General features: G+C 44.2%; 1 protein-coding gene across 2 annotated transcripts in view; it reads right to left on the bottom strand.

The window, feature by feature from the left end:
• Positions 1–24,083, bottom strand: part of CARF (calcium responsive transcription factor) — a 435,125-nt gene that overhangs the window by 85,144 nt on the left and 325,898 nt on the right. The window contains exons 17-18 of one of the 2 annotated variants that reach the window (XM_029606288.1): positions 21,110–21,163; positions 13,193–13,356 (exon numbers count right to left, since the gene is read on the bottom strand). In XM_029606288.1, the coding sequence (XP_029462148.1) occupies positions 13,193–13,356; positions 21,110–21,163 (218 nt within the window). The remainder of the gene's footprint in view (positions 1–13,192; positions 13,357–21,109; positions 21,164–24,083) is intronic. The other variant, XM_029606289.1, reaches the window with a different exon arrangement.

Raw genomic sequence — 24,083 nt, 5'->3', positions numbered from 1 at the left:
CAAAGGGCATCACTAGATATTCAAAGTGACCATCCTGTGTATTGAAGGCTGTCTTCCATTCATCACCAGTACGGATGTTAACTAAGTTGTAGGTTCCCTTGCGATAAAGCTTGGAGAATATCTTGGCTCCTTGTAGTCTATCAAATAGCTCTGAGATGAGTGGTAAGGGATAGCGGTCTTTCACAGTGATCTTGTTTAGACCTCTGTAGTCTATACATGGACGCAATATACCGTCCTTCTTCCCCACAAAGAAGAAGCCTGCACCGGCAAGAAACTTGGAGGGTCTTATGAAGCCTTTTTGAAGGTTCTCCTATATATATTCGGTCATGGCTTTATTTTCTACCACGGAGAGAGGGTAGACCCGTCCTTTAGGTGGTTCAGTGTTAGGCTTCAAATTGATGGCGCAGTCGTAGGATCTGAGTGGCGGTAGTACGTCTGCAGCTTCTTTGGAAAATACATCTTGAAAAGATGCATATTGAGGCAGCAACCCAGGCATCAATGGGGTAGTTGGCATGCAGGGTATAGGAGCGACCTCCATCAGACATTTACCATGGCAATCTGGACCCCAACGTGAAAGTTCCAGAGTGGCCCAATTGAATTGAGGCATATGCTGCTGCAGCCACGGTAGCCCCAGTACTATAGGGCGCATGGCCTTCTCTAGAACAAAGAAGGAGATAGTTTCAGAATGGAGAGCACCAGTCCGTAAACATACTGGTTCGGTGAGCTGGGTTACTTTGCCTGGTAAGGGCTCTCCATGAATTGAAGATAGGAGTAGTGGAGACATCATGGTGGTAGTGGAAATCCGCAAATGCTCCACTAATCGTTGTAAAATAAAATTACCTCCTGCCCCTGAGTCCACTAGGTCAAGAGTCTGATACTCTAAGGGTCCACAGATCAAGGATACCGGAAGAGAGAATGGAGGAGAGGGTACAGTAAGACCTAAGAAGAGTCCTCCCACAGGACTTAGGTCTACCAGTTTCCCAGACATATAGGGCATGTTTGAACAGCATGGCCAGCTTGTCCACAATACATGCAAAGCCCCAACTTCTTCCGCGTTCTTCTCTCTTTTGATGTCAGGTGACTGCGGCCTAGTTGCATTGGTTCTTCCTCGCCAGCAACTAGACCTGAGGGAACAGGCCTGGGTGTGGACTTAACTCGAACTTCACCCTGAAAGAGTCTTCTGGGAGTCTTGGTCTCTTGAATCTTGTCACGATGTCGGCGATCAATCCTTGTTGCCAACTTCACCAGTTCAGCCAAGGTCTCAGGCATCTCACGAGCTGCCAGCTAGTCTTTCAAATGAGAGTTCAGTCCTTCAAAGAAGAGGGTCCTCAGGCATTTTGGGTCCCAATGTAATTCAGACGCCAGTGTCTTGAATTCTATAGCGAAGTCAGCTAAAGGTTTAGTACCGTGCTTCAGGTGAACCAACGAAGATCCTGCAGTGGTATGCCGGGCAGGGTCAAGACCATGTAGGATAGGATCATCGCGCTCCCACAGTGAAGAGGCCCAAGCCAATGCTCTTCCATCCAGGTAAGACAAGATGTAGGTGGTCTTGGCATAAGCTGTAGGAAAATGGCTAGGTTGCAGGGAAAAGTGCATGCAACACTGATTAATAAAATCTCTACATTTCCAAACTTCCCCCGAGAAGCGTGTTGGAGCAGATAGAGGTACAATTGTCTTGGCTGTCACTTCTGGCGGTGTGACTTCTTTACCTGTGGTGGTGGGTAAGTTCATCTGTGTATGCAGCTGGTTGAATGCAGCAGTCAAATTCTCCAGCGCATTCTGCTGTTCGGAGATTCGCTGGGCCAGGCTGGAATGGCCTGTAATGCGGTGAGCTGAGCCGAATCCATGGAGTTAGCAATCTATTATGGTTTAGCGGTGTTTGGGTGGATTGTTTGGGTACTGTGGCAGATGACCACGCCTATGGGAAGGAGTCCCGTGGGGAGCCACAGTACTGGGCTAGACTCAGGATGCACAAACACAGAATTAGTTCTTTTATTGTACAGCTTGATGTGTACCACCAGAGGTGGCAGTAGTGAGGTGAGCCAGAGGTAGCAGTCCCGGGACCCTTGGCAAAGGGAACCCGTCTCACCACGTTGGTATAGGGGATTCCGGTGTAGTTTCCCAGGCAAGGCAATGCTGTAGATGAGACAGACTGAGAGTTAGATTACTCACTAGATGGTAGCTGTAGGTTACCGATTCCACCAGGCTGAAGTAGATGGTATAGGCACCAAGGCAGGGAGAGCAGGCCCTCCAGGAGCGAGTACCTGAGCCCAGTAAGGCACCCAGGTTAGACAATACCCCGAAGGGTAGAGAGAGAGCTTCCAGCAGCAGCACGGAAGCGGCAGAGTAGCTTAGACCGGCCGAGACCAATCCGTTGCTAACTCAATGAGCTAGCAAACCAGTTCAGGCTATATACCCTGATGACGTGACGTCACTTGAGGGGGACACCCCCGAGGTTCGCGCCATAGCTGGAATAAAGACATGGGTAGCATGCACGTGCGTACCCTAGGAGGCCCTTGGGAGAAACATGGCGAGAGGCAACACCATAGCTGTTCCGGGGACGCCAGAGGGAGCGGCTTGCAGACGCGGCGGTAGCCATCTTCCCAAGACTAGCGGGGAGAGCTGAGAAAAACGTGAGGCACAAGGGTCGAAGCTGTCTGAGACCGACGGATGCAACACCCAGTATCCAGTCCTCAGTTCCAGTCTATGTCTGTCCAACCAGTCTGCTCCAGTATCCAGACCCCAGCTTCCAGCCTGTACCTGACCTCAGTTCCTGCCTGTGCCTGCCCCACCTTGTCCAGCCTCTCCAGCCTCATCCAGCATGACTTACCATTATGTTCTGTTAGAAAAGCCAAGTCCACCATCCCCAGAATCCTAGGACTCAACCTGTGGGGGAGGGGGCTGTCTAGGTAGAAGATAAACCCAAAACTTCCCTACGCTCCTGCCCTACTCTTGGCGAGGGTGCACCTGGCGTCTAGCATGCACCCTCATGAGAATTGCCTAACATGAGATTTCATAGATAGCCTGGAATCACCTAAAACACCGAGATCTCAAACCACTGTTGAAAATGCCATGTTTTGTCCTCCAAAATTAAAATGAATCATATGAGGTGATTGTACTTTTCTAGAAACATACATCACCTCTGTTATTTTTTATGTTCAATTTAAGTTTGTTATGAGCTAACCAGGTTTGAATAGTTTGCATATAGATTTCTAATTCCTTGCAAGCTGTGGTGATGGAATCAAGGACTGAGAAAAAACATTGAACATCTGTATATATTCTGAAATTTAGACCCAACCACCCCAATAGTTTGTACAATGGTATCAAATAGGTATTAAAAAGTGTGGCCGAGAGTGCAGACCCTTGGGGAACCCCCACATCACTTCTTAGCCAATCAGAGCAGTAGCCATCAATCTGAAATTGATAGCTGTGATGCTGTAAGAAGGATCTAAACCTCCTCAATACGGTCCCTGCTATTCCACCGTTTTGTTAATAATTTGTGATCCACTTTATCAAAAGCTGCCATTAAGTCAAGGAGAGTAATGACATAACTCTGCCCAGAATCAAAACCCCGAAAAATTGTGTCAGTGATGGACAATACCAAAGTTTCAGTTCCATGGTTTCTTTCTTTTGAAACCATGCTGGTTTGGGTTTCAAATTCTGTCGATAAAAAGAAAAATTATGGGGTAAAAAATTTGGTGACCAGAATATCATTAAAAATAAATTTTGGGTGACCAGAATATAATTCAAGATACAATCTAAACAGAACAATAAGACAACAGATTGTTTTTTATATATACGAAAAATAGATAAAATTTTAAGTGTTGTTTCACAAATTCATTATTTTTTCATAACAACCAGTTTAAATTTTTTTTCATGAAATCGTTTTTCAAGTAGTTTTTTTGAAGGAGGTTGGAAGTTAATGATTATAACATGTCATTAAATGAATTACCTGGATGGTAAGAAATCTAATATGAAATACAACCCTTTCCATATAAACATTTTTAAACATTTTTACAAATTATGTTCATTTAGGAAATTAAGATTTATTGAGCAAAAAAAAATTGTTCTTTGTGAAACAACAATTATTTTGGATTAAGTTTTTTGTAAAAGGTAGCTATATAAAATGATTTTTTTTTTTAAATGATTAAGCGTTACATCGTTTTTTATAAAAACACAAATAATATAGTCGGAGAGTAGTATTTAGATGTAAGGTGTGAGTTTTGGATTATTTCAAAGGCATTTAGTAACAGTGAGTTACACAGGAGGCTCAGGTAGATGCCATCTCTCACGTCTGATGCAGATACAGTGACAGATCTGGCTTCTCCTTTCCCAACTGTATTCCTCCATGTAGGGAAGAGAGAAGAAACCTCTGCTAGCAGTCAGTCTGCTCTCACTACCGTAGTAAAATGCTGACCACCAGGTTGGCACATGATTTACCAGCATCGTTTTCTCTGCCATAGTATGGCTGAAAGTGGCTGCATAACATGCTATTCTTTGAATGCACAAAAGGCCCATACTGACCCATATAGCGGATTATTTTCAAAGTGTTTTACCTGCATTAATCAGCTCTGAAAAAATTATTGTTCCTTAATATGGCTTAAAGCATACAACATGCATACTGTTAGTGGCATTGAGAGGAAGTATTCCCGGGGGCATGTTTAGGTCAGAGGAAGAAAATAACACACACACTTTCAATCAATTTCTAAATCTACAGAAAAATGTACCTTCAGAAAAAGCAGGAGTGTATAAAGTTACCCACTTACGCTTCAAAGTGAAAGTAAACATGTCCTTTTGCTTTGAAAATTGGTGCAAAGTCAGCAGATTAAATGTCCGAGTGTCCCTCCTCAGTCCAGCCATAACATGCATACTTACAGCAGGATTAAGGGAAGATGTTCCTGGAGGCAGGGAGATGGTAGGGTAGGGTAAGAATATGCTTAATTTTGATATCAAATTTACACATGTTGTTTTCTAGTGAATTTTTGCCCTCAGAACAAGCAGATGCAAAGTCCGTAAGTGCTTTGTACCCATAGGTGGAGTTTATGGCTACTTGTGATTTCTGAAAATTCCCCCTTTAGAGGGTCATTTTATGATTCCCCTGCATAGTGTAAAAGTCTGTGTGTATTTATTTATTTACAACTTTTTTATACCGAAGTTCAAATAACAGAGTTAATTATCAATCTGGTTTACATTACAACCAAAAAACAGACAGTAACAAAAGTTGTCTTACATAGAACAAGGGAGGAGATAACTTGGGAGCAACTTAAGCAAGGGGAGATGTAAAGTGTCAACTGAAAGAACTGGGGAAGAAGGGTTATAACAGATTTAATGGGGATCAGATGCAAAGAATAGCAAGCTAAGGCGGTGAAGAAGATGAACTTAGGAACCTAAGCTTGGGATGAGAAAGTTCCGAGGGGTAGTAGTGAATGGCGAGTGGTTAAGGGAAAGCTTGTCTGAACAGTAGAGTCTAGGGATGTGAATCGTTTTAGGACGATTAAAATTATCGTCCGATAATTTTAATATCGTCTTAAACCGTTATGGAACACAATACAATAGAGATTCTAACGATTTATCGTTATAAATAGTTAGAATCGTGAGCCGGCACACTAAAACCCCCTAAAACCCACCCCCGACCCTTTAAATTAAATCCCCCACCCTCCCGAACCCCCCCCCCCCAAATGACTTAACCTGCGGGTCCAGCGGCGGTCCGGAACGGCAGCGGTCCGGAACGGGCTCCTGCTACTGAATCTTGTTGTCTTCAGCCGGCGCCATTTTCCAAAATGGCGCCGAAAAATGGCGGCGGCCATAGACGAACACGATTGGACGGCAGGAGGTCCTTCCGGACCCCCGCTGGACTTTTGGCAAGTCTTGTGGGGGTCAGGAGGCCCCCCCCAAGCTGGCCAAAAGTTCCTGGAGGTCCAGCGGGGGTCAGGGAGCGATTTCCCGCCGTGAATCGTTTTCGTACGGAAAATGGCGCCGGCAGGAGATCGACCGTTCAGTGAGGCGCCGGAACCCTCGCTGAACGACCTCCTGCAGTCGATCTCCTGCCGGCGCCATTTTCCGTACGAAAACGATTCGCGGCGGGAAATCGCTCCCTGACCCCCGCTGGACCTCCAGGAACTTTTGGCCAGCTTGGGGGGGGCCTCCTGACCCCCACAAGACTTGCCAAAAGTCCAGCGGGGGTCCGGAAGGACCTCCTGCCGTCCAATCGTGTTCGTCTATGGCCGCCGCCATTTTTCGGCGCCATTTTGGAAAATGGCGCCGGCTGAAGACAACAAGATTCAGTAGCAGGAGCCCGTTCCGGACCGCTGCCGTTCCGGACCGCCGCTGGACCCGCAGGTTATTTAAGTCATTTGGGGGGGGGGGTTCGGGAGGGTGGGGGATTTAATTTAAAGGGTCGGGGGTGGGTTTTAGGGGGTTTTAATGTGCCGGTTTTGCGATTTTACGTTTTTTCGATTTTTTACGATTTTTCACAATTTTTCACGATATTTTACCCCTCCAAACGGCAACAATACGATTCCCTCCCCCTCCCAGCCGAAATCGATCGTTAAGACGATCGAGGACACGATTCACATCTCTAGTAGAGTCTTAAGTCTCTTCTAGAAAGTGAGTGGGCATTGTTCCAGCCTGAGGTCGGGTGGGAGCAAATTCCACTGTTTGGGACCTGTGGAGGAGATAGCTCTTTTACTTAGGGAGGTTTTGATTGTAGGTACTTGAAGAGTGCCTCTCTGCGCTAATCTAAGAGGACGGGCTGAGGTATGAAGTTGCAGGGGGTAGAAAGGTCTAGCGGTGAGATGTTAAGAATAGCTTTGTGAGTGATTGATAAAAGCTTGTAGAAGATTCTGTGTTTGACTGGGAGCCAATGGAGCTTCTTTAGGATTGGTGTTATATGGTCCCTTTTGTTTGTCTGAGTAAGAATCCTTGCAGTTGCATTTTGAAGCAGCTGGAGGGGCTTAATGGAGTTGTCTGGCAGGCCGTGAAGAAGAGCATTGCAATAATCGATTTTGAAAAGATAATCGCTTGCAAGACTGACCTGAAATCCTGAAAATGAAGGAGGGGTCTTAGTCTTTTTAAAACATGGAGTTTGAAGTAGCACTCCTTCACCGTGTTATTGATGAAACCTGAGTAGTTCAGTTGATTGTCCATGACTACCCCGAGGTTTCTGACTTTAGGAGAGATGGTTGGGAGCGCTGTAAGGGGCGAGCTGCTTAGAGGAAAATTACCATCTTGAGTGATTAGTAGGAACTCTGTCTTGTCTGTGTTGAGTATCAGGTTGAGATTTGAAAGGAGGTTATTGATGGAGCGTAGGCAGATATTCCAATGGCCTACAGTGTTGTCCAGGGTGTCGTTTACCGGTATGAGAATTTGGACATCGTCCGCATATACGTAATGTGTTAACTTAAGGTCAGAGAGGAGTTTACAAAGTGGGAGTAAATAGATGTTAAATAATGTTGGTGATAACGAAGAGCCTTGAGGGACTCCGAGGGTGGAACTGAAAGGAGAAGATTCTTTACTGTTGATCTTGACTCTGTAGTACCTGTTCTGGAGGAAGGATTTGAACCAGTTTAAGGCTGTGTTTTTGATGCCAATCTCAGAGAGTCTGTCGATGAGACATTCGTGGTTAACTGTGTCGAATGAGGCAGTTAAGTCCAGAAGGATGAGCAGGCAGGGCTGTTTTTTTCCAAGGTTCATGAGGATATTGTCCAACAGTAATAGAAGAAGAGATTCTGTGTTTCGGGATTTACAGAAACCAAGTTGCGCCGGGAAGAGGATGTTATTGTTATCTAGGAATTCAGAGAGTTGCACATGCAGATTTTAGTGAGTATTTTCTAAGGAAGCTTGTGTACATAAGTTCGCTTTGGAAATCCTTCCTTAATTGACTGGGCACTTATATTTTTTTTAAATATAAAAGTATGCGCCTAAGTCATAGATCCCCGCCCCAACTCCTTCTTCTGGAATGCCTACTCCCAGTTTGCACAAAATTATGCATGTAATTGGGTGACTCACATAGTTTTACAAATAATGGCACCTGGGCTATTCTCATAACCAGATTTCATGTGCCTAAATGCTTTAGAAAATCAGGCCCGCAATGTTATGGCTATGGCTGCTGTGCAACCGCCTCACCACCAGGGGTCCTTCAAGAGCAGGTTCTCCTGACTGGGCTGGTCCATCTTCCTTGTTCTCTCTATGTTCTGGACTTCCCCTTATAACCCTGCCTGGCAGTTCCCTCAGTGCTTCAGCATCGAGCTCGCCTGGGCTCCCTGCTTTAGCCTCCCTTGCTTTGCTGTGCGTGTGGTCTTTGGACCCTGCTTTGCCTTGCGCTGTGTGTGGCCTTCGGGCCTTCTACCCTGCTTTTCCTTGCCTTGCGCTGTGTGTGGTCTTCGGGCCTTCTACCCTGCTTTGCCTTGCCTTACACTGTGTATGGCCTTCGGGCCTTCTACCCTGCTTTGCCTTGCGCTGTGTGTGGTCTTCGGGCCTTCTACCCTGCTTTGCCTTGTCTTGCGCTGTGTGTGGTCTTCGGGCTCCCAGCCCTGCCGTATGTGTGTGGCCTTCGGGCCCTCTGCCCTGCTGTATGAGTGAGGCCTTCGGGCCCTCAGCCCTGCCGTGTGAGTGAGGCCTTTGGTCCTACTGTGTGCGTGTGTGGCCTACGGGCCCTCTGCTCTGCCGTGTGTGTGGCCTTCGGGCCCTCTGCCCTGTGTGCGTGTGTGGGCTTCGGGCTCTCTGCTCTGCCGTGTGTGTGGCCTTCGGGCCCTCTGCCCTGTGTGCGTGTGTGGCCTTCAGGCTCTTTTCCTTACTACTAGGTACCCTGACCCAGCCTGAACTCTGACACTGTTGCCTGCCGCCTGCCCTGACCCAGCCTGAACTCTGACACTGTTGCCTGCCGCCTGCCCTGACCCAGCCTGGACACTGACACTGTTGCCTGCCGCCTGCCCTGACCCAGCCTGGACTCTGACACTGTTGCTTGCCGCCTGCCTTGACCCAGCCTGGACTCTGACACTGTTTCCAACCATCCCTGTCTCTCTCCACCTGGAGCCACCCTTCTGGGTGGTGTTCACGACACCGGACCAGAGCTCAGCGTAACAGTATGCCGAAGCCATCAATTTCCAGGGGAAGAGATAGGTCTTTGTGCTAGACCGGTGAGTCAACTTTTTTTTTCACTATTCACAATATGCCTCAGCCTCCAAGATTTTATATCTGTGCTCGTTGCCAGATCTTAAACTATCCCAGTTACCAGAACTGTCTTGCCTGTCAACTCTCTAATCAAGAACACTGGGTATGTAGCAGTTGTCACAAAAGGAACGTTTCGGTCTACCAGGAGTGTTTAAATTGTAGTACTTCTAGACCAGGATGGTGGACCAGCTCTTGTCTCCCGTGCCTTTTGCCTCCAGGCAAACCCTGCCCCTGCTGCACAGCTAACGGGCCAGCTGTTTCTCCAACGAACTCAGCCAGTTCTACTACATTAAATCCTGCTTCTAGTCCTGCTAAGGTTTTCTCTATTGACAGTTTGCAAACAAGGAATGCCAGTACATCCTTTCATAAAACATCTCACCAAGAAGTAAGTGATACTTCAGGAAAATTCAAGACTCACCGGGTTAAGAAGGTTTCTATAACTTCCACGCTAGAGCACCAGAAACAGAAGCAGTGGGAAGTAATTAACTCTAGCAGGGCTCTGCTTCCCACAGCTGCCAATCGAACACTAACGAGCACCTTCTCAGAATCAAGGAACCATGATCTGGGGTTTAAGAATCTGTCCTCGTTTACCAAGTCCTCTACAGCCCAGTCTGTATCCTCCTCTCACTCCAGCACAATGACTCCCATAACTGGTCAACAATCCACAACTGACTACCTTACTCTGCCATCTCAGTCTGTCAAAGTATCCCAGAAGGGGCTTGAGCCTGCCTTGCCGCCCCCGGAGGGGCCTGAGCCTGCCCTGCCACCCCCGGAGGGGCCTGAGCCTGCCTTACCACCCCCGGAGGGGCCTGAGCCTGCCCTGCCACCCCAGGTGGGGCTTGGACCTACCGCTGTGCCTCAGAAAGGGCTTGAGCCTGACCTGCCGCCCCCAAAGGGGCTTGAGTCTGCCGTACTGCCCCCGGAGGGGCATGTGCCTGACCTGCCACCCCCGGAGGGGCTTGAGCCTGCCGTACCACCCCCAGAGGGGCTTGAGTCTGCCATACCGCCCCCGGAGGGGCTTGAGCCTGACCAGCCGCCCCCGGAGGGGCTTGAGCCTGCCCTGCCGCCCCCGGAGGGGCTTGGATTTACCTCTGTGCACCAGGAGGGGCTTGGACTTACTGCCTTGATGTCCCCGGAGGGATCTGAACCGGTACTGTTGCCCCCGGAGGGGTCCGAACCGGCCCAACTGGCGTCCCTGGAGGGATCCGAACCGGCCCAGCTGCCGCCCCCGGAGGGGTCCGAACCGGCCCAGCTGCCGCCCCCGGAGGGGTCCGTACCGGTCTTGCTGATGTTCCCGGAGGGGTCCAAACCGGTCCTGCTGCCATCCCCGGAGGGGTCTGCACCGGTCCTGCTGTTGCCCTTGGAGGGGTCCGAACCGGCCCAGCTGCCGCCCCCGGAGAGGTCTGAACTGGCCCAGCTGCCGCCCCCAGAGGGGTCAGAACCGGCCCAGCTGCCGCCCCCAGAGGGGTCCGTACCAGTCTTGCTGTCGTTCCCGGAGGGGGTCCGAGCCTGCCTTATCGCCCCAGGAGGGGTTATGGACTGCCTTATCGCCCCAGGAGGGGTTATCCACTGCCTTATCACCCCAGGAGGGGTTATGGACAGCCTTGCTGCCTCAGGAAGGAGTTCAACCTGCCGCTTCGCCCCAGGAGGGGTCTGACTTCATTATTGAATGCCCCCTGCAAAGATGGGACCCAGGAGGAGGGGGAGGTCTTGAGGGGGGGGGGTACTGTTATGGCTATGGCTGCTGTGCAACCGCCTCACCACCAGGGGTCCTTCAAGAGCAGGCATTCCTGACTGGGCTGGTCCATCTTCCTTGTTCTCTCTATGTTCTGGACTTCCCCTTATAACCCTGCCTGGCAGTTCCCTCAGTGCTTCGGCATCGAGCTCGCCTGGGCTCCCTGCTCTAGCCTCCCTTGCTTTGCTGTGCGTGTGGTCTTTGGACCCTGCTTTGCCTTGCGCTGTGTGTGGTCTTCGGGCCTTCTACCCTGCTTTGCCTTGCCTTACGCTGTGTATGGCCTTCGGGCCTTCTACCCTGCTTTGCCTTGCCTTGCGCTGTGTGTGGTCTTCGGGCCTTCTACCCTGCTTTGCCTTGCGCTGTGTGTGGTCTTCGGGGCTTCTATCCTGCTTTGCCTTGCCTTGCGCTGTGTGTGGCCTTCGGGCCCTCTGCCCTGCTGTATGTGTGTGGCCTTCGGGCCCTCTGCCCTGCTGTATGAGTGAGGCCTTCGGGCCCTCAGCCCTGCCGTGTGAGTGAAGCCTTTGGTCCGCTGTCCTACTGTATGCATGTGTGGCCTACGGGCCCTCTGCTCTGCCGTGTGTGTGTGGCTTTCGGGCCTTCTGCCCTGTGTGCGTGTGTGGCCTTCGGGCTCTCTGCTCTGCCATGTGTGTGTGCATGGCCTTCGGGCCCTCTGCCCTGTGTGCGTGTGTGGCCTTCGGGCTCTCTGCTCTGCCGTGTGTGTGTGTGTGGCCTTCAGGCTCTTTTTCTTACTACTAGGTACCCTGACCCAGCCTGAACTCTGACACTGTTGCCTGCCGCCTGCCCTGACCCAGCCTGGACTCTGACACTGTTTCCAACCATCCCTGTCTCTCTCCACCTGGAGCCACCCTTCTGGGTGGTGTTCACGACACCGGACCAGAGCTCAGCGTAACAGTATGCCGAAGCCTTAGTTGCAGTATTATTTGTTCTTTGACAGATCGCTGCGTTGTAAGTTTTATTGCAACAATCAATACACAGATTGATATATTGACTCTTACTGTGGTGAGAGTATGTTTACAGCATAAAGCCCCTGATGCAGGCTTGTTGGCGAAACTCAGTTCGAGTTGGGCACCTCTAATAAAATCTTCCACGGTGTAAGGTAGTCCTTTTGTTGTTTTTTTGCCTTGGCTACGTGGGACCGCCTTCCGATTTGCTTTATTGGATCTCTCCACCTGGAGCCATCCTTCTGGGTGGTGTTCACGACACCAGACCAGAGCTCTGCGTAACATGCAATGTTCCTACATAGAAAAAGTTAGGGAGTTTTTCACAGAAGCCCATTGTTTCAATATGCATTTCTTCAACTTCCTTAGAGCTATAAATATGAATCAATTTCTTTTGGTACTCCCAATAACTGTTGAGGTTCTGCCAACAAGAGTATTTTTGGGACCTCAATATTTGTGATGTTTTTAATACAAGTCTAACACTTTATCCTAGAAACACTGTATTTTAGAACACCAAAGGAAGAAATGGGTAAGCGTATTTTCAGTATTAACTTTTACTGAGACTGCCAACAAGGGTGCTAAATAGTGCCAATTGTGATGGAGATGTGGACATTTCTCCACTGGGAGCTGGACAGGGACTGCCAATTCATGTCACATGGTTTATGGGGGACTTCACTAATCTGACTCTGCCTTGAACCAGTGACCTAACAATGAAAGGTTCTGTGTCCTTGTTCCATACCACTGAGCAACTCAGTCTCAGTAAAAGACAAGACTAAAAAAACACTTACCCATACTTTCCTTTGATGTTCTAAATTACAGTGTTTCTGAGGTAAAGTGTTAGACTTGTATTAAGTTTTCACAAGTATTGAGTTCTCAAAAATACTCTTGTTGGGGGAATCTCAACAGTTTTTGGGAGTACCAAAAGAAATTGATTCATATTTGTAGTTTAATGTTGTTGAAAAATTGCATATTTAAACAATAGGTTTCTGATAAATTCCCCATCTTTTTCTTGTACATTGCTGATTTCAAACAGAAGAAGCAGATCTACAGATACCACAATTCATTGGGATGGAAGTTCAAGCACCATAAGTGGCCAAAAAGCACACTCAAAAAACTGGGTCATTTGGCAGCTCTACAAGAACATAAAGAATCCGGACGTCATTATTCTCTCTCATAACCAAGTATAAGAAAAACATGTATGTGAAAAGCTACTGAAATAATATTAGTTATAGGCTCACATTAATCATTTGAAATTTAAGCTGGTATGACAAATAAACAAAGGATTTAAATTTTTGGGAAAGTCACAGATCCTCACGGAACTTTTTACCTCTCGTAACGAATCACCTTGGCCAGCAGGAACTGCAGATGGCTACTGTAATGGTGGTAGCTGGGAAGAACCTGCAAGAAGCTGCGAAGTAGCTTCATGTCTTCTTCAGTCCTCCATTCTGGTCTTTTCATGGTAACTCGTAGTGCTTTCCCAGGAAAGCGATCCTGAGGGAATGCCAAACCAGAAACTACATCAGAGGAGGCATAGCTAAGAAAGCTAGTATCTCTACTCCAACAAAATGAGGAGAATATTCTACCAGGTACCTATGTGTAATAAAAATACTAATCACACGTAGAAAGAAAATACAAGAAATTGCCTACCTGTAAAAGGTTTTATTTGATGACAGCAATGCAAAGAGCCACATGTGTAGTCACATGACTCCATCTTGTGTCAGTATACAACAATTCCAGAATATTTTAGGAAAGCTGTTCAGGCATGTGTAGATGTTTTCTGCGCACAGCCAGACCCATAAGCCATTCAGCTGCTAGTTAACTAAGCTTGGATAGAACAGGAGAACTCCTAAAGGGGAGGTGGCTGGGTTGTGGGGCTTGTTGCACTGTTCTTTTCAGAGAACCTTTTTTACGGGTAAGCAATTTTGCTTTCTCTGAAGACAAGTAGAGCAATGGAGTCAGACCTCAGATTGAGCAACATAATTGTGCCCCTGACAGCATAGGCTTTGACATGCCCTTCTTTGGCCATATCTGCCAGAACATAACAATGAGAGATGCAATTTGCTACCTAATTATAGATAGTAGATTTTGTCATTGCGTGACCTGGCCTCATAAGAAACAAAAAGCAGGGTGGACTTTCCAAGGACTTTAGTTTGCTTCAGGTAGAAGACATTAGTGCTCATGCAGCCCAATGAGTGAAGCACCTGTAACTCATTGAGAATGTCAGGATGAGTGACCTTGAGGAATGGGATGTAGCTCTCAGCAACTAGATTCAACCACAGCCAATCCAGACTCCACATTTTTGTAAAAATAAGTTATCATACTTCATCTGGTCAGAGCAATCATAGAAAAAGTAAGATCCTGTAGCACAGCCTCAGTTCATAGCCGTCATAGGAGTATGAAAATGTATTGAGCTAGATTCTCTGGTTACCTTTACTAACCAAATTATGAAGAGTCATTTGTTATTCAACTAATTCTGAACCAAAGCTGCAGAATAATTTACCTGAGAGAAGGGGGCAATAGATAATTTTGATGACAATTTATCTTATGTTCAGTAAATAAGCACTGCTAAACCACTTCTGATGCTACTATTATAACTTCCTCATATTAAATAAAACCACTTGCAAGATAGTTTTATGTGACTTTGGTTGCTAGAGAAAATCTGTGATTGATTTACTTTGTGTGAAGAAGAAATAAGATTTTTTTTTTTTTTTAGCTTGGATTGTATAATAAAGTGAATTTTGCTTTTGGACCAGCAACAATGGTTTGTCCAGTGATTTCAGTGAAGAAAGCTGTTTTGCAATTTTTTGATCCACTCAGAGTCATCAGTACACATCTTTCAAAGCCTATAGAAGAACCCATACAATCCAGCTGATACAACTGGATATGCCAGAGGTAGAATATTACATAAAAGCTCTCCTATACCTGTATGAGGCTTATAAAATATGTTGGAAGGATGATTAATTGATTGAAGTAGAAATCTATCACTACCTTAGGCAAGAAATTGGAATAGGTATGAAGTACCACCCTACTTGATAAATCTAGTGTAAAGTGGATGAGCATGGAGCTCATTGACTTTGTAAGTTGAAGTGTCTGTCCCCAAAGCTGCAACCTTTCAGCTTAGTTATTTGAGTTCACAAGACAAAGTCGGGTTTTCATTAGCTGAGTGAGAACCATATTGACCATGATACTTCAGAAGGTATTGTGGGAGGTATTGAGTAAAGCAAATCCCACATAAACCTAACAACAAAAGGCTGAACAGAAATCAGGATTCCTTCTAAAAGGTGGTGATAAATGAGAGTTGCACTAAGATTAATCCTAATGGAACTGGTTTTGAGCCATAGTCTAAGAGATGTTGAAAGCATTGAAGCAGTCTGTGTAGGAAAGAGAAGAGATTTTGAAATTTTCCCTCATACCAAATGGCAAATTTTCTCCATTTAAAAACACTGGTCCAGAAGGACTCGAGGCACTTTCTCATAGAGTCCAAGGGTCCTTATTAGTTACATTCCTCTAACGGGGTACATAAGATAAACCCTCAGAACACTTTAAAGGACCAACTTAAGTTATCTAGCCCAGTTCACCTTAAGGGACACCCAGGAGGGAAATCCAAGACACAGAGTATTTCCCTGGGGAGAAGAATAAAAGCTCAGGTCCAGGGATGAACAGAGAGGCCCTGGGAAAGAGGAAAAGGCAGCTCCTATGCTAAGACTGTCTATTAGTGATTGCTATAATTTTTTATTTAAAGCTGTTGTGCTGTAAATAATAAAATTATCCTGTGAAGAAAAGGTCCAGAGTCCAGACGACTATGTTCTATGGTCCCCCTATGCTCATACAATATCATAATCCCCGTCAATATCTATTCTGTAAGGGCCAGAAAGAGAATGTCAGGATAAAGAAATGTCCTATAATTCTGGGTGATCAGGATTAGTGAACATTCTGGCTAATTGGAAACCTTTGTTAAAAAAGAATTATGCAAATCTCAGTTCTTTTTATTTATTTCTTTTACCAAGGTTTTAGCTTACAGGAGTACCAGAGGATATACATACAGGAGACCTGTCCCTCATTGAAGGAAGAAAGTATCTGCTGTTTGTCTGTCTTTGGATCTCCTCATAGAAAAAAAGACTGGTATCTTCCTGTTCAGAATTGTCACAAGCAAATCCATCCTGGGCAGACTCTATTTGAGAAAGAGTATTCCCTACATCTTTATCCAGGGACCACTTGTAGGGGGTACACTGGGTGACAACTGAGTCTGTCTTTGAGGACATCGTCTTTTCCCATTAAAGAATGCTCAATTGCAGATCATGCTGTCTTCCTGGCAAAGGAGGCTAGATCTCTTTCCTACCCATTTTGTCAAATAAAACATGAGTACTAGGTTTTGTGTCTATTTCAAGATAACTATGTTTGCCATTCAATTTCTGAAAGCCTTTAGAGCAAAGGGGCCAACTCCATTCCTTGAGGTTTTCAGGATATCCACAATAAATAATCATGACATAGCCTTGCATACAATGGAGGCAGTGCATGCAAATCTATCTCATGCATATTCATTGTGGATATCCTGAAAACCTGGCCTGTTTTTGGCTCTAAAGCACTGGAGTTGGCCACCCCTGCTTTAGAGCATTCAGTACTACTCTTGTCTTTAAGAAATTGATATAAAAAGATGTTTCTTGCATGAACCAGAGCTCTAGATATGCAGTTCTTGTAGGTGAACTCCCTTAGCCAAGATTAGACGTATCCATGAGTATAATCTGGTGAGAAGGAATGTAGAAGGGAAGACCTTTGGTCAAACTGAAGTGGGAGAACCACAAGGACAGCCTGTTATCTCTTCCATAATCAGGATGCTGTTCTTTAGTTTCTGTGTGGTTTGAGTTCACTGAGAACTTCAAATCCATTGAGCTTTTCTCATATTGAAACATGCCACAGGAATAATATGAATCATTATAGCCATGGGGCCCAGCATTCTCAACATGGACCAAGGTGATATCTGCTAACTCTGAATTATCTACCATCACTGCAACCACAATGTTTTAGGCTCTGTCATCCAGGAGATGGGCCTTGGCCTGAGTCATGGTTAGCAGAGCTCCTATAAACTCCAATTGAGGTACTGGACTCAGATGATACTTGAGAAAGTTGATGACAAACTAGCATGGTTTCTCCATTCTAGTATATACAAAATTTAAAATAAATAAATAATGACTGCAACATCTGGATAGTGATCTTCTGCACTGATTCATTTCTCCTTGCCTGTTGAGGTCAAGATGATCACCAGAGCAACTCTTCATGTGAAGAATTAACTAAGCATCAATGGAGATGTGACCAAACATAGGTCACTTGACACACTGATTGGTGTTGAATCGTTTAATTCATGCTACTCAATTCATCTGAAGAATCAACCAAATGCCTAGGTAATCATTCCATCTAAGAAGAAACATATAAACTTAGGACATGCCAAAAAACCTGATTAAAGTCTCTACTAAGGATAAGGACGGCTTAGTTGAAGAAAGAAATAGAAAGTTTTGAAAAAGCATGAACTCCGAGGCAACAACTAGCTGTGGAACAGTCTAAGGACTGTCCTCTTCGAACGACAGAAAAGCAAAAAATTGAGCAGCTGTTAGTGCAACAGTGTACTGGAAACCACACATGCCTGAACTTTCCTAGAAAATTCCAGAAGCATTCCATGCAGATAGAAGACAGAATCACATGATCCCCCTCGAATATGGCACAATTGTATTGTTTGTAATCATAGAATAATTATTAACCTGTAAATACTAATGTAAAATGAGTTCCAAAGAGGGAAAGGGCAAAGCAAAAAATATATGAAAATAAAGTAGGAACATTAAGGGGCAGATTTTAAAACATATGCACGGGCGTAGATTTGTTCGCACCTTGCACGCGCCGAGCCCGAGGGGAGCCCCAATGGCTTTCCCCATTCCCTCCAAGGCCGCTCCGAAATCAAAGTGGCCTTGGAGGGAACTTTTTTCTGCCCCCCCCCCACCTTCTCCTCCCTTCCCCTATCTAATCCACCCCCCAGCCCTACCTAAATTCCCCCCCCTTACCTTATTTTATGTCTTACGCCTACCAGAGGCAGGCGAACTTTGTGCGTGCCAGCTGGCTGCTGGCTCGCGAACCTCCAGCATGGCCGGAACGGAGGAGTGCTCTGGACAAGCCACCGGACCGCTGGACCGCCCCCACCCCCGGACACCCCCTTCCTGCCCCTTTTTCGAAGCCCTGGGACATACGCACATCCTGGGCCTTGCGCATGCCACCGAGCCTATGCAAAATAGGCTCGGCGCGCGCAGGGGCAGATTTTCTTGGGTTACGCGCGTAGCCTTTGAAAATCTGCCCCTAAATAGGGCACAAAAAAAATGTTCACCTTCTTTTATATTAGCAGAAATAATTTTAATATACCTTCTTATAAAGAGGATATAGTTCATTGAAACAGGTGGGGCAAAATGTTGAACCATATTGAGAAGAGTCTGTTCTTTTGGTTTCTAGTAAACAATTCCAAAGTTAGAAACATAGAATATGTTGGCAGATAACAATTTGATCCACCTGGTCTGCCCATTTGTGCCTGCCTATTATGCTGTCACCTGTTTTACTCAGTTTGTGCTCTTCTGCCTCCCTCCCCCTACCACTAAGATACCTTTGTGTACATCCCCATGTATGCTTGAATTCTGCCAGTGTTTTGACTCCTACCATCTCCACTGGAAGTCTTTTGTACTTGTCCACCACCCTTTCAGTGAAAAACTATTTTCTCATTCCTTTTGAGTCTCTCTTCCTTCAGCTTGTCCTTGAGCTTTTCATTCTGATATCTTATTGAAACCTGTTATATAATTGAATGTTTGTATATCTTCCCTGTCCTGACTTTCTTTGAGAAAGTGCATCTTTACCTCCTTCAGTCTCTCTCTGTGTGATCTGCTTGTTTCTACTAGTTATATTTTTCAGCAAGTCCTATCTGTATGCTTCAGTTTATTATCTTTATCTACATTAGGCTGTGTGCATAAAACTTGGTTTTGCATACACAAATCGGCTTTTGAAAATACGCGCAGAAGGAATTCTGTGCATACTTTTAAATGCACAGCAATGAGGCATTCTGGGAGGGGGGTTGGAGTTACAATGAGAAATCCATTTACGAAATTAGGGGATGTGCAAATATGTCAGGCTTATGCGCAGAGCAGAGTTTAAAAGCAGCCCAGATATGCGTTCATCTCGGAACTTCTCATAAAGGGACAGGGTATGAGCATGCTTTGGGCAGGGCACAGGTGGTACATGGGCGGATCGAGACATGAACCAGAAATTTGCACGTAAACACTTACACGATCTGAGGCACGCGAGGTCTCCTGCCGCGAAACTTTGCTTCTGCTACAGATGGCTTATAAATTTAAAAATATAATAATAATGAGCCATTTTGCAGGGATGTAAAGGTCTGGGGTAACTGGGGGGTGTACAGGGCATCAAATCAGGGGGTTTGGAGAACCTAGCTAGTAACTGGGCAAACTGGGGAGGAACTGATAAAACAGGCAATAGCATCGGTGTGCGTCCCTTTTAAAATGTCCCCACTTATGTGGTAGAAGTGGCTTTTGCATGTGCAAGTGCACGGTCACTTAAAATTCAGTGCATTTGTGCATGTGGCCAGGCTATTTTGTAAAATGCACACATATGTTATAAAATAGCTGCGCCCCTGACTGCGGATGACAAACGCGCACACGTGTGACTCTACGCTGCTTTGAAAGTTACCATCATACTTTTTATTTTTAAAAGAATGAGTGTAAATGTATACATAAGTGTTTGCACAAGCTCCCTAGCCGGAGTAAAGTGTGCATGTATACCATGAAGGGATGCGCGGGTAACCACTAATTTACAAAGCGGATTTAGGCATGTATGTCCACTCTGAAAATCTGGGTTATAGTTTGCATATGCTTTCTACGTGCAGATGTTAGCCTTGTGCAGGCTGTTATAAAATTACTCTTTATTTGTTGTAGTAATTTTGTGCTGATTGAAAATTATTTCCCAAATAATCTCTGGACCCTAACTCATGCGCATGTATGAATTTCAAAGCATTTTGATAATTTACAGCAAATCTTAGTGACTTTGGCAAATTTTCTGAATGTGCTCAATTCAAATGAGTTTGCACATCCTCAGAAGAATTTGCTGAACACGACAATCTCAAACAAACATACTTGAGATATCATGTTGTTTGTGAAAGCTACAGCTGGTTCTTCAAGGCCCTGCATATGGCTTTTCTACACTAAATAATCTTACAGATATTGCATTGCCCTTATACAAAGACAGTGGGGCTCTTAAATACATTATTCATATCCACAAACCTCAGTGGCAGCATCATTTTATATACCAGAATTCCTCCATTATAATTAAAGTCTCAAAATCTCACTCTGATCTGCTTTAAGCTTCCAGCAATCTTCAGTGTTCTTGCCGCAGGTTGCCGAAACAACCATGTATGGCACCACTGACTTTAATGGGGGTGATTACTGGGAGCTTCAGCAACACACAATAAAATCAGAGGAGGCCACAGATGGCCAGACATTTTGAGCAGTCAGCTCTGTACCTGAAGGCTGAGAGAGATATGCAGATAATACTTACATTTTAAGGTAAAAGCAAACAACATTTCTTGAGACTTGGTTCTCTGCTATAAAGGCTCACTAAGTGATAAAGGAGGAACATGACTGGCATGTGACATTTGTGCAAATGTGAGACTCTGCAGGTGTAAATGTCTGCCCAGACAGAAAATGAGAATGAAGTATCACTGAGTAATAAATGTGTAACCTCTCTGTAGGGTACTTGGGAGCGAAACCCTATATAAGCATATAAGTAAATATCATTATTAGAATGGTCCTGCCTTATATTTAAAAAAAAAAAAAAAAATACCCCTTGGTCATAATGAACAATTGTCTTGTCCCTCAAATAACTGTTACAAGTGTTTGTGAGAGTAGACAAATTCTTATAAATTCACTTTATAATAATTGAATTTGTTGACTCCTACCCTATATGTTATAAAATAGGTCTGCTGCATTACTTTGCAATAGTTGCACTGTATATAGTGATCTCTTTGAATATGGTGGCTTTTCACCTAGATGCCTGATGTTTACATACTACCGTAATTATTTTTATTTCCCTCTGCTCGCCTCCTGGTTCTTACTATCTGGTACAATATGAATTTGATTAAGTGGTGAAACTTAGTGTTACATTGACGAATGAAAAGTTATGAACTAAACAGGATGAACAGATAAACCTTTCTGATCTTGAAGAGACTGTGGTCAAAGGTCAGTTTGATTTGCGTTTGCTCCTGCAAAAGAAGAAGAAATGGAAGTGCTAAATCATGGGACATAACAATGAAATCTTTTAATACATCCTGTGCCCTGCATCACTGCCTCCTTAGCATTCTGCTAAGTGACCTGAAATAAACTAGAAATTACTGGACTGCACACATTTTTTATGTAAATATTAAATTTTTAATACAAAGCTAACAATGGCAAATAGTTCTTTGTACATGTATATACAGTTTATTGAATTTTTCAGAAATATAACAGGATGAGTCAGTGTAACACTACATTACATTACTTTACATGTATATATTGCTCTACAATATTGTGTTCTGTTGAATACATGAGAAATTACATTTGACAAAATATTTATGTGGTCAGTATTCAAAAGTTGTCCGTTCATCTAGATTAGCCAGATAGACATATCTGGCTAACTTAGATGGGATATTCAGCACCATGACTAAAAGATAGCTGGTTAAGTCACTTATCCATCCATCTAGCAGCCAGCCGCTGTATATAACCGGATGTTCAGCGGCCGCTAGATAGCTGGATAAGTCCTATCTTACTCTTTTTATCTTGATATTACTCCAATCAGAAAATGTTGACTGGAATTCATCTAGTCTGTTCTCCAGACCAAATCTCATGAAATTTGCGAATAATATCTTGTTTGTCAAAAGTACATTTTCTCCACTGACAACAAAAGTCCATACTCTGCTGAGCCAGTCATTCAAACTTGGACCAACAGGTATTTCTCGTTGTCACTGCAACCAGATTGTAATGCCACCAGCAAATATGTGATTCATTTATTTTTCAATGAGTAAACTCCCTTCAACTGTCAGTTATAGTAAAACTATTTCTGGAATTACTGGAAGCTCCTTAGCCTTCTAGGTACCAATGTTCCACAAGTGGAACAGGTTTAAGCAGGTTTTAAGTTCTTGGTACCTAAAAGGTTATTAACCTTATGTTTAATTTTTCTTCCAGAATTCTTACAGCACTGGAGAGGACCACCACATGCCTATACAATTGTCTTCTCGTTTACAGTTTCTCCAGCAAAAACCACACATTCCTTGGTGGCTGATTCACTAAGGCTTTTTTTCCCTTTCTGTGTCTATCAGAGCAGACCTTAATTTAATTTAAGTTAAAATTCACATTCTGTATCATTTCTGCCCAAAGGCAGTACAAAAGTAGATTCATAAATAATGTAAAAATACAATCAAGATATTAATACTTACAATGAAATAATAAAAGCAATCAATATAGCTTTTACAACATATTGACAATATTAAATCAGTGCTTCCCAACCTTTTTAAGCCCAAGGCACACCTACATTAACAAAATGTTGTGTGTTTACACCAACCTCCATGAACAGGCAGTGCAGACATGGAGAAAATTCATAGAGCCAAAAGAGCAGCTATGAAGTTCTGAAAACTCCTCCCTCTTCTAAATTTTGATACAAAGAAAGGGAAGGAGGAGGCAAAGACACACATGAACCTGTCACGATGGACCAGCTCCTTCTAGATACAAGTGCAGGAGAAGGGAGAAGCCGGTGTGGTGCAGGCAGCCTGCTCAGTTACCGTGGCTGCCGCATGTGGCTGCCAGAACTCTGTAAACTGTCCATTAATTACCACACTCCAGGCCTAGTTTAGTTAGAAACAAAGAGGCATGCATGATTACCCATGTTCTCAGAAATGAGCTCCTAGATGTGTAAGAGTTACTGCTGGTCCCTCTTGTTGCTGAGAGCAGAGACCAGAGGCTGGCCTAGCTTTGAGCATCAGGCAATGGTATCTTTCAAATGGCACTCCTGATCAGGTCTGAAGCACTCAGTGTGCCATGGCACATTGGTTGGGAAATACTGTACCAAACAATCAAATTCAACTAAATTCCCATCAAAGATAATTAATTGATGAATCAGGCTCTTAGTGAGCATAACTGTTTTATTGGCATCACATACTAGCTCATAATTATTACATATTATATACAATATACAGTATATGCATTCTCTATCATGATGGTAGACACTGCAAACTGTCTCACTCGATTCTATATTTGGGACCATCAGACCATATAAAGTGCAATATTTAAGTCTTTTTCTCATTTAAACAGTAATCAGGAGAATGTGCATCTGTCACTTCCAATAATTGGTATATTGAGGAAACAAACACCCTGGTGGATCTTACATTTAATAAATTCTTCAAATGATATGTTATTCTTTTGGACCTTATTAATTACATATTTCCTATTTACAAAATGCACTATTTGCAAATTAGTGTAGAAGTCCTTCTCTTTTTTTCAATTATACTTTTCTTTAACTCTATACATTGAATGAGTCCTCTTCCACAAACGAACTGACCAATTCTAATCAGACTCTTACACTTCCAGCTACTGAAAATTGCTGCCAATAGTCTGGAGGGAAATAGAGTTTTATTTACTATTGGCATCCAGAGTGACAATTCTTCAATAGATACACCCCTATTTGTATGTAAATTCCAGATTTTTAGGGGATAATAATCCAGCTCAATTTCTTCATGTTCCCTAAGTAGCCAGGATTCTCCCAATTCCCAGTGGAGGTTACCTAATTATTCAATTTCTCCTTATGTTTTTAAATCTTGGATTAGGAACTATTTCCAAATTGTTTCTAACTGGCATATAAAATAATAATAATATACATTTGGTACTGTGAAGTCTCTTCTCATCTTTTCCTTATGTAATACTGGTTTTAGAAATTCTATGAGCTTTAAAATTCCATCTAAAGTTTGAACATTTTGATTGCCGTTTCTTTAAGATCCCACTTAGAGTTAATAGTAGTAATGCCTGAAAGAGGTAACACATTTTCAAACTTGGAATTCTCTGTATTTTGACCATTTCAGGTTTTTAAAAAATATTTTTAACAAATTTGAAAAATTAATCTTGCATAAATTATCTAAATCCTTTGCTAATTTAATC

Source organism: Rhinatrema bivittatum, chromosome 6 (assembly GCF_901001135.1).
Source record: "Rhinatrema bivittatum chromosome 6, aRhiBiv1.1, whole genome shotgun sequence".
NCBI classification, from domain to species: domain Eukaryota; kingdom Metazoa; phylum Chordata; class Amphibia; order Gymnophiona; family Rhinatrematidae; genus Rhinatrema; species Rhinatrema bivittatum.
This window is presented reverse-complemented; position numbering and strand designations above follow the sequence as displayed.